This window comes from Scyliorhinus canicula, chromosome 8, assembly GCF_902713615.1.
Source record: "Scyliorhinus canicula chromosome 8, sScyCan1.1, whole genome shotgun sequence".
Classification (NCBI taxonomy): domain Eukaryota; kingdom Metazoa; phylum Chordata; class Chondrichthyes; order Carcharhiniformes; family Scyliorhinidae; genus Scyliorhinus; species Scyliorhinus canicula.
In genome coordinates, this window is record NC_052153.1 from 140,256,769 (window position 1) to 140,276,683 (window position 19,915).

Genomic DNA, 19,915 nt, shown 5'->3' on the forward strand with positions numbered 1-19,915 from the left:
ACCTTTGGGATTCTCGATCCTGGTCACAGAGAACAGTGTCAATGACCCTAGATAGACTATCTCCAATTACGACTATACAGCAGGGTAGCATGGTGGTTAGCATAAATGCTTCACAGCTCCAGGGTCCCAGGTTCGATTCCCGGCTGGGTCACTGTCTGTGTGGAGTCTGCACGTCCTCCCCCTGTGTGCGTGGGTTTCCTCCGGGTGCTCCGGTTTCCTCCCACAGTCCAAAGATGTGCGGGTTAGGTGGATTGGCCATGCTAAATTGCCCGTAGTGTCCTAATAAAAAAAGTAAGGTTAAGGGGGGGGTTGTTGGGTTCCGGGTATAGGGTGGATACGTGGGTTTGAGTAGGGTGATCATGGCTCGGCACAACATTGAGGGCCGAAGGGCCTGTTCTGTGCTGTACTGTTCTATGTTCTATGTTCTATTTCTTCCCCACTTGAACAGCTACCTCTACCAAGGTACTGTGGTCAGTTTGCTCATCCGCCCTGCAGTCTGTGTTCCTGTCCATACACGGAGCAAGAATCTCAAACCTATTGGACAGGGACAAGGATTGAGGTTCATGCAATCCTACCTCCTGGATTCCTCCCACCTGTCTCACTCACAGCCACACCCTCCTGTCCCTGACCACTGTCCGAATTTAAGTTAGTTAATCTAAGGGGTGCGATTGCCTCCTGGGAAACAATGTCCAGGTATCTCTCCCCCTTTGTAATGTGTGTGCGTGTCTGAAGCTCAGAATCCAACCATCAGCTCTGACCAAAGTTCCTCAGCACCAATACGTAATTACAGGTGGTGTTCACACACTCCCACATCAGCAAAACAACACATCACTTGTCCTTCATCTCCATTTTATTTAATATAAGGTTAATATGGGACTGATTACAGTACCCGCCCACACAGTGACCCGCACCTAGGAGAGGTCAGTCTCAGGTTGGACAGAGCCATGGAGACAGCTCCTAGCTTGAACCCTTTAATTACATCATTCTTAAGTTAAATACATACAATTAACCTACTTAAGAGTACAAAGAGGTTCGTTAGAACCTATCAACAGTACCTAACACCGGACAAAATATTTAACCTCAATTGGCCTGTTAATTATATTCACTCTTGTTAATTCTGTAAGTTAAGTATAAGATGTAAGTATTTAGAGTTTGCTTTGTTAACTTTTGTATTGTAAAATAAACTTCAGTTTTAAACCATGAAATCGTGTGGCTTCCTTCCATTGATTAATAATTGTATTATTTTGTATGGATTTTGTATGTTTCGTTCTATTGAAATAAAAATAAAGTTGGTGGTGTGAACACAATTATAGCAGCATTAAAAAAGTTCATTGTCTAAGGACTAAATCTTTGAATGAAAGTAAAATACTTAGAAGCAGCAGTCAATTGTACTTACAGATATCAGGATCCTTGCTCTTCTTTGTTCTGTTACTGAGACTTATCTCACAATCTGTTTATATCCGATTGAGACATCACTAGAGAAATGAAGGCAAAACATTTAAGAACTCAGCAAACTATAAGTTGTAAATTACATGCTCTTATATATACTTTAATCACTTAGGATGAAGCATCAACAGACAATGAGCCAAGGGGCCTGCCTTTGGGTAGAGCATACTATTTAGCACATATGGTACCATAAGCATGAGCATTTAAATTGGGAAGGCTATAGTATACTATAATTAGATAAAAATAAATCTCTCAAACTCAAAGGAGACTATCTTCGAGTAAGCTGCAAAAACTTGACGAGTTATCCACTTTCACACATGCGCTATCCATATAAAGAATTACTCACTGAACAGATTGCCTAACATTCCCAAAATGATTCAATGACAAATTGCAATGTCTGTTTTGGTACTGCAAACTCCCTCTGAAAAAAAAGGACGGGCAGACACTATGGTAGGGATATGGTTTTGGCTCGAGGACAGGCAAGAGCAGAGGAAACAATTATGGAAGGGGAATTCAAAGATATAGGGATATATAGTTACACCAGTGATGATGACTCAATATGGTTCTGATTCCCAGTGAAGAACGTCAAGTAACACGTGAACAAACGTTTAGGAGAGTTGGGTTGGGCAAGCAGCAAGTGGTTGGAATCAAAGCAAAAATAAATTATATCACTGAGGAAGTCTTGGGTACACACGCGGATATAGAAAAAGCTAAAGACGTGAAGGTTTGCAATGTTTCCTCTTAGATATGAAGCTGCACAGCAACCCAAAGTTCCTGAGAAGGTTGCACAATAAAAGATAACAGGCCCGTTCATTTAACTGAATTGGTAGTGCACTACAAAAATAAAACATCGTACACCTGAAGGTTTGGAAAACTCAAGATTACTAGTTGGTGTGATGTGTTAGGTCACATAAATGTTTGAAAAAGACTGCAGTGGGTGGGGTCAAGTGATGAGAGCACAGGAGCGGTTGTGTTTTTTGCGAGTTCAGGCTCTGCTCTTTAAATCTTTCATTTCATCCTGGTGCAGATTTCATATTTGCTTTTTCTTGGACGACATGGCTTGCGCTGTCCTTGGAAGCTCTTGATTGTTTTTTTTGTGAAAAAGGGCGAAGGTTTCTTGTGAAGAGGAGCCACAGTAAAATGCATAAATCTAGTTTGTTTGGGGCAGGCTGAATGTGCTGGGGTGGGGCCCAGCTTGTACTTGCCCACTTGCAGCATCAGATTCGATGGAGCACAATATATCTTGTCTTTCAGACCAGGGACTCACCCATTGTATTCTCGATGCTTTCGTGAGGGGTTGGAGGTCCTTGTGGGCCGAGTCATACCCCGTCACCAGGGCCTAGGATGTCGTCCGCCGGGGCGGAGAGACGGCATGGTAGAAGTGATGGCATCTTGGTGTTTCGATTGCTGGAATCCTGGTGAGATCCTTGAGAGAGGGTGCTCGTTGATCCTGCCGGATTCTTTGCCTTCTCATGTGACATGGAAGATGTCCTTCTCCTACAATTTACTCTGCGGTTCTTCTGTAATCTTGAACATTACTCCTTGCTGATCACGTTGTTGACTTTTTGTTGTTGTAGTGGAGTGCGAAATGTGAGCATGATAGCCTGTGTCATTGATTATCCTATTTGAGCAAAATCATTCAGTGGGATGGGTTTTACTCCTTCTAATAATGTATCTTATAATCCTTGTGGTTGGGGAACGGGAGTATTCATTTTTTTCACCCCTAAAATTTTAAAATATTCTTTTAAAAATCCAGGGGCGGGATTCTCCCGTACCCGGCAGGGCGGGGTCCCGGCAGGACGGAGTGACGTGAACCACTCCGGCGTCGGCCCGCCCCAAAGGTGCGGAGTGGTTTGCGCCCTGCATGCCGGCGTGGAAAGCCTTTGGTGCCACAGCAGCTGGGGGCCGAAGGGACTCCGCCGGCCGACGCGGGTCCACACATGCTCGGAGCGGTCAGCGGCAGCTGACGTCATCCCCGTGCACGCGTAGGGGGTATCACCTACATGTCAGCCATCGCGGAGACTGACATGGCCGACGCGTAGGAAAAGAGTGCCCCACGCACAGGCCCGCCGCGGACCGGTGGGCCCGATCGCAGGCCAGGCCACCCTGCCCCCCCCCCCCCCGGGGCCAGATCGTCCTGCGTTTTTTCCCCCCCCCCCCCCCCCCCCCCCCCCCCCCAGGACCCTGGAGCCCGCCCGCGCCGTGAGGTCCTGCCGGTAAGTCTAATGTACGCCGGCGGGACTGGCAAAGAACCAGCGGGACTTCGGCCCATCGCAGGCCGGAGATCGCCGGGGGGGGGGGGGGGGGGGGGGGGGGGGGGGGGGGGGGCGCTGCGCGGCGCGCGCTGCGAGCGGCCGCTGACTGGCGCGCTGTGATTCCACCCCCGCCGAATCTCCGGTGCTGGAGAATTCGCCGGCCAGTGGTGAGGGGATTCACGCCCCCCCCCCCCAAGCTATTCTCTGACCCAGCGGGGGGGTCAGAAAATCCCGCTCCATGTCTTTATCCTTCATTGGCCTGGGCAGAGTTTGTATCCTGAGGAGGTCTGAGTTCCTTCTCACCACTCCTTGGGGTTGAGTTTTTCTTTTCCGCTGCTTGGGTCTCTCTCTCTGCTCCTCACCTGAGTTATTATGGTGGTCAAGTTGTTGAGCAGAGAGATTGCTCTGGGTATCCATTCTGCGACAGTGGTTATGGATTCCATTATCATTCCTACTCAGAGATATTAAACATATTGGTCTATAGCTCCTGTATAATAATGATCTTATTGCTCTCGTGAACACTGCAATGAAGTTACTGTGAAAAGCCCTAGTCGCCACATTCCAGAGTCTGTTCGGGTGCACAGAGGGAGAATTCAGAATGTCCAATTCACCTAACAGCACGTCTTTCGGACTTATGGAGCAAACCGGAGCACCCGGAGGAAACCCATGCAGACACAGGGAGAATGTGCAGACTCTGCACAGACAGTGACCAAGCCGGGAATCAAACCTGAGACGCTGGCGCTGTGAAGCAACAGTGCTAACCACTTGCTACCGGGCTGTCCAACTTGTTCGATCTTGTTCTATCTCTGATTTTACTTGCAGGAATCACATTAGCTGACCACCAGTTTTCTGACACTATTGCTCCTCCAATGATTTTTTTAATATTATATTTATGTGGCTTCTCTATCTCTTCACATCTTCTTTTACTATGGTGCAGTCCAATCAGGCCAAGGGTTTTGATTAGTTTAATTAGTTTATCAATTATTCCCCCTTGTCCACTTACTATTTTAAATAAGTTTATATCCTTTTTCTTTCTTCCAATTTATGTTCATCATGTTAGTATTTCTGGTAAGTATCAAGACATTGTAATTGTTGAATATTTCAGCAATTTTGTCATCATTAACTACTACTTTACCATTTTTAAATCACAGTGGTTTGCACTGTTGATGGACATAGAGGAGTTGAGTGAGACGGTGGTCTGTCCGGCATTCGTCTGCACTTGTCATCACTATGGACGGCACCTGCAGTCGGTCCTTCTCCCTCAGGTGCCTCTCCTGCAGGAAGGCTATGTCGGCCTTCAAACTTCTTCGGTGGGCAAAGACTCTGGATCTTTTCATTAGGTCATCAAATCCCCCTGACATTCCAGGTGATAATCATGGTGGGGGGTTCTGTCCGCTCACTCCTGCGGGATCAACCCACATTACCTGGTAGATGTGCCCAGGCACTCCGGAATCTCTCTTTGTTAGGGGGCGGTCCAAAATGGCAACGGTCACCGGTCTCACCATGAGGTCTGGCCCCTGCACTCTGGGGTTTCCCTTTGTCCAGGGGGCACCCAACATGGCCGCCAACAATGTGTACTCCACATTGGTGCACCCCTTACACTCTGGGGTTTCCCTTTGCCCAGGGATGCTCCCGAAGTAGCTGCTTGAGACGCAATCCTGTTCCCTCAGCACGTTCCTCACCTGCAAAGCCTGTGTGAAAACCGACTCATTCTCCTTGTTCTATTTCTTTTGTCCTCTTCCACCCCCCCATACCCCCTACCGGCATCACCATTTCCTTGTCCCCCCCATGTGATTTCCCTTCCCTGTGACCCCTCCCCCACCCCCGACCAGGCACACCCTCCCTGTCGGGAGGTGCGTCGTGGTCCCCTTGCTTTCTGATTTCCCATGCTAGCTATTTCTGCTAGTGTGGTGGCCTCCCCTCCCGGGGACGGTCCAGCCCCTACCTTATGCCCGCTGGGTGCCCGTTTCCCTGTCTAACCTCACCTGCCAACCTTGTCCTCACTTCCCTCTGTGACCCAGTCTTCCCCTTACTATCAGAGCGAGTCAGCACCATCCCGTCCAAACATGCTCACAGTCCAATGAGTCTTTGAATTTCCTTCTCAGTCTTTCGCTGCACAGCTCTCACTGCTGCCTTGCATGTCCCTTGTCCAGGCCATTCGCTTCCTCCAGGGTGTTAAAAGTAATGTTTTTCTTCTGGGTATGTGACCCAGAGCTGGCCGGGAACAGCATGCCGAATTTACTCCGTTCTTGTACAGGGCCGATTTTGTCTGGTTGAACACGACCCTTCATTTTTGCTTGGTCTGCTCCATTGTCCTGATAGATACGAAATTGCCCTTAGTGTCCAAAATTGCCCTTAGTATTGGGTGGGGTTACTGGGTTATGGTGTAGCCACCTGGGGTGGCCACTTCCCAATTCCAAAATGGATGCCCGCAAAGAATGCAGGGAAATCGGCCAGGCACAGGAAAACAAGCAGGTGCAAGGTTTCCTGTGTATTAAGACTTGCAGAACACAGACAGAACTGAAACCAATAGCCATCTACATATTAATGAGCAATCCCCAGGAACAATTAGATACATTGAAGCGATCGGGACCAAGACAGACATCCCGGCGCCAGCGGGAGCCAGGACAAAGGAAGGCCAACAGAGACATAGGAACCGCCCAGCGATCAGAGAACAGCTCCAGTATTGGAGAAATCGATTGAAATGATTGGGACATGGTCCAATTAATTGGGACCGAGGTCCGGGGTCCGCCCACAAGGGGCGCGAAAACCCCTGGGGACATAAAGTAGAGTCCCCAAGTTCAGTTCGATCTCTTGGCAGGATCTCTCGGCAGCTCTCAAAGAACTCTTGACCGTGACTCTCAACAAGGAGAGACCTGCCTAGCAGCTGCACCAACCAAGTAAGTCTCCAGTCAACGCACGCTACGAGATAGGCACTCCTAGCTACTATTCCATACCAGCTTGAAGCCAGCAGATTCAGAAGGCCATTGTTCCTCTGACCTGGTGGGCCAGTTGAAAGCTAAGTATAGGCCTTTAGTTGTAGTGATAGTCTACTAAGTCGAGTTTTATGCATGAGTAGTGATTGACTGTGTGTAAGTTCGGGTACACTGAGGGAAAATTCAAAATGTCCAATTCACCTGTCAAGCACGTCTTTCAGGAAACCTATACTGTCATTAACGTTTGTTGAATTACTTTAGTTCTGGATAATAATGCAATTATTTGAAATCTAGATTATATTTAGATATTTGAATTGAGTCAATGATAGCTTAATCTTTAGCTGCTTAGCCTATTGATCATCTTTGATTTACATCCTCATCTCTTTATTAATATCTATATATGACAGATATACTATAATGAAAATTTGGAACCATTTAGCATTAGTAACCTCTATTTAGCTAATTTCAATGTTATCCCAAGATCTGATTAAACATTAGTTAAGCAAAATAAAATTATACAATAAATTAAACTTGATTTAGTATTGGAATAAGTTAAACACCAAATTATATAATTTGTAAATCAGAACATTTTGAAAATGGGAATGAAACAGAAGATGAAATGTATGGGAAATTACAGGTCTGCTCTAGCAACAGTTGTACAAGAACAAAGAAAGTACAGCACAGGAACAGGCCCTTCGGCCCTCCAAGCCTGGGCCGACCATGCTACCCGTCTAAACTAAAATCTTCTACACTTCCGGGATCCGTATCCCCTGTATTCGCATCCTATTCATGTATTTGTCAAGATGCCCCTTAAACATCACTACGTCCCTGCTTCCACCACCTTCCTCCGGCAGCGAGTTCCGAGCATCCACTACCCTCTGTGTAAAAAAACTTGCCTCGTACATCTCCTCTAAAACCTTGCCCCTCACACCTTAAACCTATGCACCCTAGTAATTGACCCCTCTACCCTGGGAAAAGTCTCTGACGATCCCTCTGTTTATGACCCTCATAATTTTGTGGACTTCTATCAGGTCGCACCTCAACCTCCTTCATTCCAGTGAGAACAAACCAAGTTTTATTCAACCTCTCCTCATTGCTAATGCCCTCCATACCAGGCAACATCCTGGTAAATCTGTTCTGCACCCTCTCTAAAGCCTCCACATCCTTCTGATAGTGTGGCGACCAGAATTGAACACTATACTCCAAGTGTGGCCTAATTGAGGTAGTATACATCGAACATACAGTGCAGAAATGCAGAAGGAGGCCATTCGGTCCATCGAGTGTGCACCGACACACTTAAGCCCACACTTCCCCCCTATCCCCGGAACCCAATAACCTCTCCGAACCTTTTTGGTCACTAAGGGCAATTTATCATGGCCAATCCACCTAACCTGCACGTCTTTGGACTGTGGGAGGAAACCGGAGCACCCGGAGGAAACCCACGCAGACACAGGGAGAACGTGCAGACTCCGCACAGACAGTGACCCAGAGGGGAATCGAACCTGGGACCCTGGCGCTGTTAAGCCACAGTGCTAGCCACTTGTGCTACCGTGGCGACCAAAATTACACACTATACTCCAAGTATGGCCTAACTGAGGTTCTATACAGCTGCAACATGACTTGCCAATTTTTATATTCAATGCCCCGGCCAATGAAGGCAAGCATGCCGTATGCCATCTTGACTACCATCTCCACCTGTGTTGCCCCTTTTAGTGATCTGTGGACCTGTATACCAAGATTTGGAGTTGGGGACCAAGGGCAATGTGTCCAAGTTTGCGGATGACACTAAGATGAGTGGTAAAGCGAAAAGTGCAGAGGATACTGGAAGTCTGCAGAGGGATTTGGATAGGTTAAGTGAATGGGCTAGGGTCTGGCAGATGGAATACAATGTTGACAAATGTGAGGTTATCCATTTTGGTAGGAATAACAGCAAACGGGATTATTATTTAAACGATAAAATATTAAAGCATGCCGCTGTTCATAGAGACTTGGGTGTGCTAGTGCATGGGTCACAGAAGGTTGGTTTACAAGTGCAACAGGTGATTAAGAAGGCAAATGGAATTTTGTCCTTCATTGCTAGAGGGATGGAGTTTAAGACTAGGGAGGTTATGTTGCAATTGTATAAGGTGTTAGTGCGGCCACACCTGGAGTATTGTGTTCAGTTTTGGTCTCCTTACTTGAGAAAGGACGTACTGGCGCTGGAGGGTGTGCAGAGGAGATTCACTAGGTTAATCCCAGAGCTGAAGGGGTTGGATTATGAGGAGAGGTTGAGTAGACTGGGACTGTACTCGTTGGAATTTAGAAGGATGAGGGGGGATCTTATAGAAACATTTCAAATTATGAAGGGAATAGATAGGATAGATGCGGGCAGGTTGTTTCCACTGGCGGGTGACAGCAGAACTAGGGAACTCCGGCCCGGCGTGGGGCTCGGAGAATCGCGCTCCCTATGTTCTGGAGGTCAAGCAGGGAAGACCGAGATTCCACATGGTACCACATTTGTACAAAGCTTGATATGAATGCCTGCAATTTAAAAAATAGTCTTTTTGTATCTACTGCTCCATATTTAATTTGTACCTTTTACTGACCATAATTTGCATATTAATTCATGTTTAATTTACATGGATTCTGATTGTGTTCAAGGAAAAGCTACAAAAAAATTGAACCTTATTGGTAATTTCTTCATTTAGGGTTATTCAGTAAATTTTATTCTTTTGGTTTACAGCTTCCCTACGGGGATCGTAACAAGACCAAATACAATAGCTTCAATCTTCCTAATATTTAATTGAAGGAAATTTCTGTTCATTCAGCACTAATTATTTTGCAACAGTGGAGGAATTGAGGGAGGTGGTAATGAGATACAGTTGGATGTTGTCAGTGTACGTATGAAAACTAACAGAGCTTTTAGATATGTTGCTGAGGGGCAGCATGTAGATGATAAATAAGAGGGACACAAGAACAGATCTATGAACCTTTATTGCGTGCCCTCCAAGTGAAAATATCTTTCCTTAGGTACAGGGACTAAAATTGTACGCTACTCCAAGGGTGGTTTCATAAAAGCCCTGCTCAACTGCATCAAGACTTCCTGGTATTCCAACCTCCTTGCAATAAATGAAAATGTAGTTTCCTTACAAATATACAAAATAGGAGCAGGGGTAGGCCTTTCGGCCTCTCAAGCCTGCTTCACCATTCAATAGGATCATGGCTGATCTGCTTGTGTTTTGAATTCCATATTCCCATCTACCCTTGATAACGTTGGATTCCCTTTCCCAACAAGAATCTATCTAACTCTGCCTTAAAAATATTCAATGACCCCACTTCCACTGCCTTCTGAAGTAGAGTTCCAAAGTCGTAAAACCCTAATTTCTCTTCATCTCTGTCCTAACACGGCGACCTCTAATTTTGAAACAGTGCCCCCTAGTCCGAGACTCACCCACAAGAGGAAACATTCTTTCCAAGTCCAACTTGTCAAGATCTTATATAATTTAATCAAGTCATCCCTCACTCTTCTAAACTCAGTGAAAACAAGCCCAATCTGCCATCCTTTCCTTCATAACATCCTCTCATTCCATGCATCAATCTAGTAAACCACCTCTGAAACCGTCTCCAATGCGTTCACATCCCTTCAATAAGGAGACCAAAATTGCAGGCAGTATTTAAGAAGTGGTCTTACCAATGTCCTGTGTAACTGACGCTAACATCCTTACTTTTATGTTCAATTATTATGTTCATAATAATAATGTTCATAATAAAGAATAGTAATTCTATAGCCTTCTTAATTACTTTTTGTACCTGCATACTAACTTGTTTGTGACTCATGCATGAGAATACCTTGATCCTCTACACCTCAGAATTCTACAGCCGTCCTCCAATAAGTAATACTCTTGCCTTTTTATTCTTCTGCCGAAATGAACAACTTTACATTTTCCCACATTATACTCCTTCTGCCATATTTTTGCCCACTCACTCAAATTTATTTGTATCCATCTGTAACCTCCTTATGTTCTCTTCACAAAATACTTGCCTACGTATCTTTGTCATCTTCAAATTTAGCTACCATGCCTTCGCTCCCTTCACCTAAATCATTGATACATGTTATAAAAGGTATAGGCCCAGCACAGATCTCAACAATTAAAAAAAAGTCTGCTTTTCTGTTCTTCCCACCTCACATTTCCCCACATTATACTTATTCTGCCACCTTGTTGCTCGCTCACTTAGTTATTTATATCCCTTTGCAGACTTGGTGTTCTCCTCACAGATTATATGGGACTCTAGCATCCTAAAACAAACGTAGATAACACATAATGGTATGGTAAAAGCAAAATACTACAGATGTTGGAAATCTAAACTAAAAACAAAGTTGTAGAAATATATAACAGATTTAGTAGCATCTGTGGAGAGAGAAACATAAACAGTGAGTCGCAAAGACTCTTCTTCAGAACTAGAAAAAGGAATATCGACTGAAACAATGGTAGTTATGGGATTCGAGCCCATGTCTCATCAGAGACTGGAATCAAAATCTAATGCCTTTGACCACTCGGCCACACTACCACAAAGAAAAAAAAATTAACTGAAACTCTGGCAGCAATGTTATTTGAGCCCACGCATCTTCATAAACTGGAATCCAAACACAGCGCCTTAAATTGCTCAGCCACGTTTTTATTCAGTTCTTTTTTAAAAAATAATTTTTATTCAAATTTTCACATTTTCACAAAAAAGAAAATAATAACAGAAAATTCTAAGAACAAAAAAAACAGAACCCCCCCGCCGTAAATACAAAAGAGAAACAATAAATTAACGCCCGTCATTAGCAAAAAAACAGATATTCAAACCCCCCCCCCCCCCCCTCCCCCCGGGTTGCTGCTGCTGACCTTTTGTTTTTACCATTCTGCCAGGAGATCTAGGAATGGTTGCCATCTCCTGAAAAACCCCTGCACTGACCCCCTTAGGGCAAATTTCACCCTCTCCAATTTAATAAACCCCGCCATTATCGTTGACCCAGGCCTCCACGCTTGGGGGCCTCGCATCCTTCCACTGAAGAAGAATCCCTCCGCCGGGCTACTAGGGACGCAAAAGCCAGAACACTGGCCTCTTTCGCCTCCTGCACTCCCGGCTCACTGCAACCCCAATATTGCGAGTCCCCCAGCCTGGATTGACCCTGGATCCTACCACCCTCGATACGTCCTTGCTACAACCCTTCCAAAATTCCCCAGCGCTGGGCATGCCCAGAACATGTGGACATGGTTTGCTGGGCTCCCTGAGCACCTAATACACCTGTCCTCCTCGGTCCCAAAAAACGGCTCATCCTTGTCCCAGTCATATGAGTTTGTTACTCAGTTCTGAAGAACATATTGAACTCTGTTTCTATCTCCACAGATGCTCCAGGACATGCTGCTGATTCTTCCCAGCACTATTGGGTTTTATCAAACAATGATAAGTAAGGGTTTACAGAATGTGTTTAGGACTGCAGAAGTTGATCTAGAAAGGCAACGGTGCACAAGGTCCCACGAATTATATCTCGCAGTTTTCAGGCAGTAAATACATGCCCAACAGTCAATTCCTTCCCGTTAAATTCTAGCCTCATTCTGGACTCGAGTACATAATCTGGACTGACACTGCCAGAGGCAATGCTACCTATCTCAGGTGTCATCCTTTGACAGCTATTAATAATAAGCTCCATGGTAGAAGTAAATGGTTCTAGAGCACAATTTCAAACTGGAAGCATTTGGTATCCTGAGACATCAGATTAGACAGTAAATCTTTCCATATTATGTGTAAATCTTCATAAAATATGATTACTGAAGAGGTTTTATGCTGAAAAAAGGACTCACTCAAAAATGAATTCTTCTGTCCATACAGGGTTCTGCCCTTCCCTGGCATGAGTTTTTGCTACTTGAACACTGTTTAGGGAGATGTTGCAGTAAGGTTGTGTGAAATATTTCCCTGGAAGTTTATGGGCTTCTTCCACATACAACACCAGACTACTGACCTGAAGAAGAAAAACAAAATTACTTTTGGAAATTTCACATGTCACCAGGATCAAATTACATCAACAGGTTACTTTTGCCGTGTATGTTTTCTGATTACTGGAAAGTAGCAAATGTAACTCCACTATATAAGATGGGGGGAAAGAGAGAACTATAGACCGTTTTTTTGATGTCAGGAGTCGGAAAAATGTTAGAATATCAAGGATGTGAAAACTAGACACTTAGAAAATAATCATATGATTGGGAAGAGTCAACCTGGATTTATGAAAGAGGTTCCTATTACTGGCAATCCTGATGCCAATGAAGGAAGAAGTACTGGCAGCTGACAGGATGACAATAGGTCAGGCCATCATCATAGAGGAGAAGCGATGAAAACATTATGTAATAACCATGAAATTGGATTCAAACAACTTCCTCAGTTGCGCAGCTATTATCTATGAGAATACATTCAAGCCGAGCAACAAATGAGAGTGTTTTTTTCTCCCGCAGGCACAATGTTGAAAGTGCAGTGGGAGTGGCACATAGAGGCAACACAGATTTCAAAGGAAGAGCAGCAGTCTGTGGAAGAACTGTCATAGGTTATGCGCATCTGCCATCAGTGCAGATGCATTCATCTCGGTGTTATCTCAGTCGCATATAGAATGGGTGGCATGAGGGAAGGAGCACATTACATCCAAGCAGGAGGAGGTGATGGAGTCAGTGACAACTGTTGGGAATTCCTACTGGAGTTATGAGATTAGCTCCAGTCATGCTCAACTCGATACATTTGAGCCAAGTCTCAGGCTCATACATGAAGCAGGTGTTTGTGGAGCAGCAAACATGTAGTCATCCATAATATATTACAGAGAAGTCCATCCATGTCATGAGTGCCACAATCTCTCAGATGTGAGTGCATGACCTCCTCCATTGAATGAGTAGCCATGCTCACACAGAAGTCAAATGCAGTATGGCAACAAGGGGGTGTCGGACCAGCACTCTGGTCTCCACACTATGTTGGCAATCTTGAATAACTATTAGTTGCAATGATGGCCCAGGACTGCATGGAGAAGTGGTCAAGTGGCCTCCTATTCCTGGTTCGCAGAAATGCAAATAGGTCCTGAAAGGGCAGAGCAAGGCAGGATGATGGGAATGGGGGTTCTCCTCAAGGCATCCATCCCCAGTCTCTAAACACCTACTTTGCACCTCCGACTGACCCACAAAACCCCGAGTATACGCCCAGGAGCAAGACTCTCCTGCACAGATGCAAGTGAGTGGTCTGAAACAGGTCCCTCTTGGGCACCACAACCAGAGGTCATATGCCTATGAATTTAATTTACCAGAGGAAAGAAACAAATAGGATTGCCTTCCGGATCTGCTCTAATCATGCTGGTCACCCTTCGTATATGTATAAGGAGGAAATGCAGAAATGGTTTTAATTGTACAATGGGATTCACTTGGGCGCTTCTTTAATGATGAATAACATTATTGAAATTAAGTCATTTATCTTGGCCACCAGCTAAGTGTCATGTAGTCCTTTTTGTCACATTGTACGTGGGACTATTAGGAGTGGCCATCAGCATGAAGTCCTTAGTGTCACATTGCACATGGACTATTTGGAGCTGAATAGTTGTGAGCTCAATTAATGTAACGGATCATTAGAGTGGGAGGGGTAGCGGCGTAAGTTTACTTGAAGAATGTTAGGATGGAATGCTGCTTCAGGGGCCTAGGTGTCAAGGATGCAGTGCTGCACACTCCATACTTGAGTGAATCTTGATTGTATGAGGGTGCTACATGCTTCTCTGCTGTGCAGATCAATGGCATCAGCAGGATCTCTCAATGGGAATGCACACTACTGAGTAGTACTGTACTCTGAATACCCTACTGAGCAGTACAGCACTCCGTATGATCAACCGTTGCCTGTGCCGAAGTATTTACATTGTGTATTTATGTACACCCTATGTGGTTTTTTTTATGATGTCTGGAATAATCGGTTTGACTGTACACAGAACAATACTTTTCAAATGTACCTCGGTACACCTGACAATAAAACAAATCCAAAATTGCTCCTATGGCTATTTTGTTGCTCTCCTCCTGAGCAGGCCCAGACTCGTAGAATTCACTTTGAACACAAGTAGTTCCATATCTTGGGTACAAAGCATCCATCACGGTACCAAGGCAGCACGGTAGCATTGTGGATAGCACAATCGCTTCACAGCTCCAGGGTCCCTGGTTCGATTCTGGCTTGGGTCACTGTCTGTGCGGAGTCTGCACATCCTCCCCGTGTGTGCGTGGGTTTCCTCCAGGTGCTCCGGTTTCCTCCCACAGTCCAAAGATGTGCAGGTTAGGTGGATTGGCCATGATAAATTGCCCTTAGTGTCCAAATTGTCCTTAGAGTTGGGTGGGGTTACTGGGTTATGGGGATAGGGTGGAGTTGTTGACCTTGGGTAGGGTGCTCTTTCCAAGAGCCGGTGCAGACTCGATGGGTTGATTGGCCTCCTTCTGCACTGTAAATTCTATGATCACTTTAGTAATTATGGACAGCAGATTGAGAAATTACGAAGATGTCAGCAGCTGACTGAAAATTCAATGTTATGGTTACCTAGACCGCTATGTGTAATGGCTATCCAATGGGTCCTGATGGCCTCAGATCCTCCTCCAAAGTTTGTGACCAACTGCACAAGAGCTGCAGGTGTTCGAATCACTGCAGCACAAGTAAATAATACTCAAAATAAAGTGGAAATTTTAATCATATGTGGCTTGGAGAATTTCAAGAAGCGGATTTTTCGACTGTGGGCCCTGTGCTGAGGAGGTAGCATCTTCGTCTATCTCATGGTCTGCGGCCATTCCACTGTACCCAGCTGCATATAGGTGCAGTGCATGCTGTAGCTCTTCCAATTGATGACTTCCCCGTTGTGGCTGCTGAGTTGGATAATGCTGAAAATCCTAAGTGCTCTACTCGACCTTAGAACAAGTTCCTGCACATGTTTGAAGGCACACGGGAATTTTGCTGCAGGAACAGGCAGTAATTTCTTCACCTCTAACACTATTAGTAACGCAGTCTCATGAGCTACTCCTCTAATGGCAGGCCGCTGCTATGCGGACCTCAGGCTTGCTGCTTTCCCTTCATAGTTCAGTGAAATCCAACTTCAGGATTAAATGACCCCCACTGTGCATTTGCCTCTCTGAATTGCTGAGTCTGAAAGCTGCATGTATCCATGCATAGCTGGTAAAGAATCATTAAGATGGTAAATTAGTGCCTTAGTACTACCTTCAACTGCCATCCTGCCACACAGATAGTCGAAGCAGACACAATGCGCCCTGGGAAAAACAGGAGAAGGCAGGAAAACATGGGATACTGTCCCATAACTTCTTAAAAAATTATTTCCCCAGCAGCACATCCCCTCCCCGCCACCCCACAGAATTTCATGCATTATAAATGGACTTTTAATGCCAAGTAAATGGCTTAGTAAAATCATTTTACTTGTCGAAGGCGTTTATTAGAGGTTGGTGGCAGAGGTTTCTTCAAGTTACTGCAAAATACCTGCAGGCACTTCATCCAGTCCTATAAAAGCAAAAACATTTAAAGAGATACATATAATATCTAGATAACCGAACCACTAAATAATTTCTAAATTATCAATTTTATTTAACCTTTACAAAACTAATCAGCCATATATAGTTCATATGTTTTAAATTTATTCTTTGTCCAAAGCTGATAATCAGTTCAGTGAAGTAAATGTTCATTATTCAGAGCACAAACAAACTTCAAGCTCATCCAAGAACAGACCCAAGGTATTGTAGCAGGAAAGGAAATCAGGAGTATCATCATTGGGTGGTGACACAACGGGTACGTGATGCAGTAAGCTACAAAACAAAATGCAATGTGCTTAAAAAAAACAGGGACTGCTAAAGTCAGGATGGAATGAGATTGATGAAAAATGCCTGGGCAGAGAGGAAAAAGCCTCCGCCAAAACAGAAGCAAAATTGGCAACAGATTTATACCATAACCTCCTGATTCCCTCAGCAGCGCATTTAGGGCTTACCCCAATGACACACTGAGGTATCCGTCTGGGAAGTTCCCACGTAAGGGTTTACCCAGCAATTTCCCAGAAGTGATAACTTCTTTTGGACAATTATGCTGGGAACCATTTGTCAGAAACGATTTAAATATCTAACTTTGGATGGTTATGCCAGTTTTACCCTGATATTTACTCAGAAAGAGTTAGAATGAATGAAACCAACCCAACCCCATGCCTGACCAGCCATGAGTCATATAAGGGAAATTTTTGGTCTCCAAAAAATCAGCAGGGATCTCAATATCTTTAAAGAAGCGCAAATACCTATTGTTACTGCAGGAAATCGAATTCCAAAGAAATACAGCAGTATCATATACATTTCTAAGACGAGGCTCTGGTTAAAAGAAGCAGTATGCCTGCAAAGATACAAGGGACCCAGAATCCTCTATTAAACCTTGACGATTCCACAACTGTTAAATAAACCTTTTGCCCAACACCCAGGAGAAGTGGTGAGAGGAATGCCACATGACCTCCCCTATGCTGCTAGAACCTGTAACAGTGCCATGTGGAACTGAACCCAGACTATCATTTTACCCCTCTACAGGCAGCAGCAGAAAGAGCCCTGGCCAGTTACATTGCTTGGCCCCCATCTACACAGTGTATTACTGGAATATCGGAACTCCTGTATCCATGCCAATAAGACCCATTCCTTTCTAGGTGCCTTCTTCCATCTGGGAAGTCATTGCTTCTGGAAAGATAGATCATCCTGCAACAGTTTCAGCCTGCTAAACTCTGAAGGGATATACCATTGGACTTTTGATTCTAGGCTCTGGACTCACATGAAACCATGACTCTTATTTATATCGTGGTCCTGCCCTGCGCCCCTTTTTTTCCCTTATCCATCTTTTACTGTTGGGAGTGCAAAAGGGGCAACACTCCTTCCCGGGTTGTGTGGGTAAAATAAACCAAGCCTTCTATTTTACCATTTTGAATTTGCTGTGGGGTTATTAATAAAGGATCGGATTACTTCAAACTGAAGGGCTGCAAGGGATAAATCAGAAACACCTTTCTGTTTCCGGATGGTTAGTGACTGAAGGAATCAGGAACGTTTAAATTAATCCCCTCTTATCCATCACAAATGCAATGCAAAGTAGGAATAATATACTTTCAGATAGACACAGTTTGAGTACGGAGTACAGTTTTGAACATTCCATTGTAGAAAATATATTAAAAACCAGGAGTGTACAATAAGTTTAATCAGAATATCAGGGTGAGAAATATGGATATAAAGAAAGTTTGGAGATACTAGGACTATTTTCACAAATGCAGAGGTGGCTAAAAGGTCACTTTGTAAAGGATTTTTTTCATTATGATGGGTGGTGATTAGGTGACAAAAGAAAGACTATTTTCTGTGGGTGTGGAGATAGTGAGGAGTGACCATCAATTAAAATGGTCACTAGCAAGTACAGAGATTGATTAGCATAAATTTATTTATACAGAGAACTGCTTTAGTATGAAATATTTTCCCACAAGGAATAGCTGAGAGCTCATTGCATCTTTTTAGCAAAGAGTAAATAAACATTTGTGACAATGAAAGATACAGGGATATAAGGGTGTAGTGAGGAGAGGAGCAGAGGACTGAATTAGTTTTTGATTTCTCCATAACTGGCACATACAAGATAGGCTAAAAGGCCTTCTTCAGTGCTGCAATTTCCTTTTATTCTATGCCGTCTATCTTTTAGAACCACAGATCTAAGAAAGAGGTCACTCTTCTTTTGGTTGATCTCCTGTTAGGGTGCTCCATCTATTTCTTCCCTCCACCAATTTGTTTTCTTCCCGAGTGTTACTGAGTTTCATGTTTGATGTGAAAAGGCTCTCTGTCTAATGTATATATGGTGAAAGAGGATTTTCGAAACCAGCTTTTTTAAACTACCTTCTCCCATGCTGAACTGTTTTATTTCTAAACATTTATACTAGCTTTAGTATTATTTGTCTCTTATACTTCAAAAATAACCTAATCCATAAGTGATGTTTGAAGAATGAGACAGGTGTTCTAACTTATTTAAAAGATCAGCTATCAATTATTTTAACACAAAGAGCTTATTAATGGGCATAAAACAAGAACACCCATCTCTGTTATGTCAATAAGAGGTTTGCAAGGTAGTCATTATGTCGCTCAAATATGGTTGTCAGTTTTCTTTGCTATGAGAAAAGGCAGCATACTGTACATTTGGTTGACATAGTCATCCCAAAGTTATAATCAATTAGCTTCAAGCATTTTACCTGTGCCTGTTCTGGAATCTCTGCTGAGAAGTAGAAGATGTAATGGTCTTCACTAAAGTGCTGTACTACTATTTGAAAACAGTTTGGCCTGAGAAAAGGAAAAGTACAGGAAACAAATTAATCCATGAAATGACAGTACAACAAATCTCTGATGGAGAAGAAATCTTGAACAATCTATTTTTCATTAAAACAGCAACTTTAATATTCATGCATATCTGTTGCAGTCTCCCTTTTGGTTCAATTCTAATTTCTTCCTTCCTTAGATGGGAGGTGTATCGGCACATTATGAAGATAGTTATTTCAAATTCAAAAATGTTTATGTAACTAATTTTACTAATCACCATCAAACATTTAATAAATTATAACCTTTCAAGTCCTATTGTTTAGAAAAGTCTGGAAATTGTTTGAGCAGGACAAAATAACTTACAGCACAACCTTAGTACAGTATTTCGGGGGCAGAAACATTGGATTAGCAAAACATCTTTTACTGCTTTATAACATTGATCACTGTTTTATGCTTCAGGTAAATGCTGATATGTTTTCTGGTTCAGATACTTATGATTAGGCATTCCAACATCGTTCTAAAATTCAGAAAATATCAAATGACTTTGGTCTCAAGCATTGCGATCTGAAGAGGTCACAGTATAAAAATTAAATTAATAAATGCTGGAAATATTCAGCAGGTCAGACAGCAATGATGAAGAAAGGAACAGAGTTAACATTTCAGGTTGACGACCATTCATCAAAACTCAGTTCACAGATGTTTCCAGGCCTCCTGAGTATTTACAGTATTTTCTGTTTCTATTTCACATTTTCAGCATCCATCAAACTTTGCTTTCAGACTGGTTAATTTCCTTGCAATAAAGCTATTAACAATAGTAAGCACAATGAATAAGAAAGTTTCCAATTTTTAAATAGGAGGAAACCCATGCAGACATGGGGAGAATGGGCAGACTCCACAGTCACCCGAGGCCGAAATTTGTCAGCCTTACCTGGTCTGGCCTACATGTGACTCC

At 43.7% G+C, this 19,915-nt stretch overlaps 1 protein-coding gene across 1 annotated transcript in view; it reads right to left on the reverse strand.

The window, feature by feature from the left end:
* rasa1a (RAS p21 protein activator (GTPase activating protein) 1a) overlaps positions 1-19,915 on the reverse strand; it is a 285,109-nt gene that overhangs the window by 105,528 nt on the left and 159,666 nt on the right. The window contains 5 exon segments of the mRNA XM_038805349.1: positions 1,397-1,442; positions 10,598-10,631; positions 12,466-12,623; positions 16,082-16,162; positions 18,900-18,987. Of these exon segments, the coding sequence (XP_038661277.1) occupies positions 1,397-1,442; positions 10,598-10,631; positions 12,466-12,623; positions 16,082-16,162; positions 18,900-18,987 (407 nt within the window).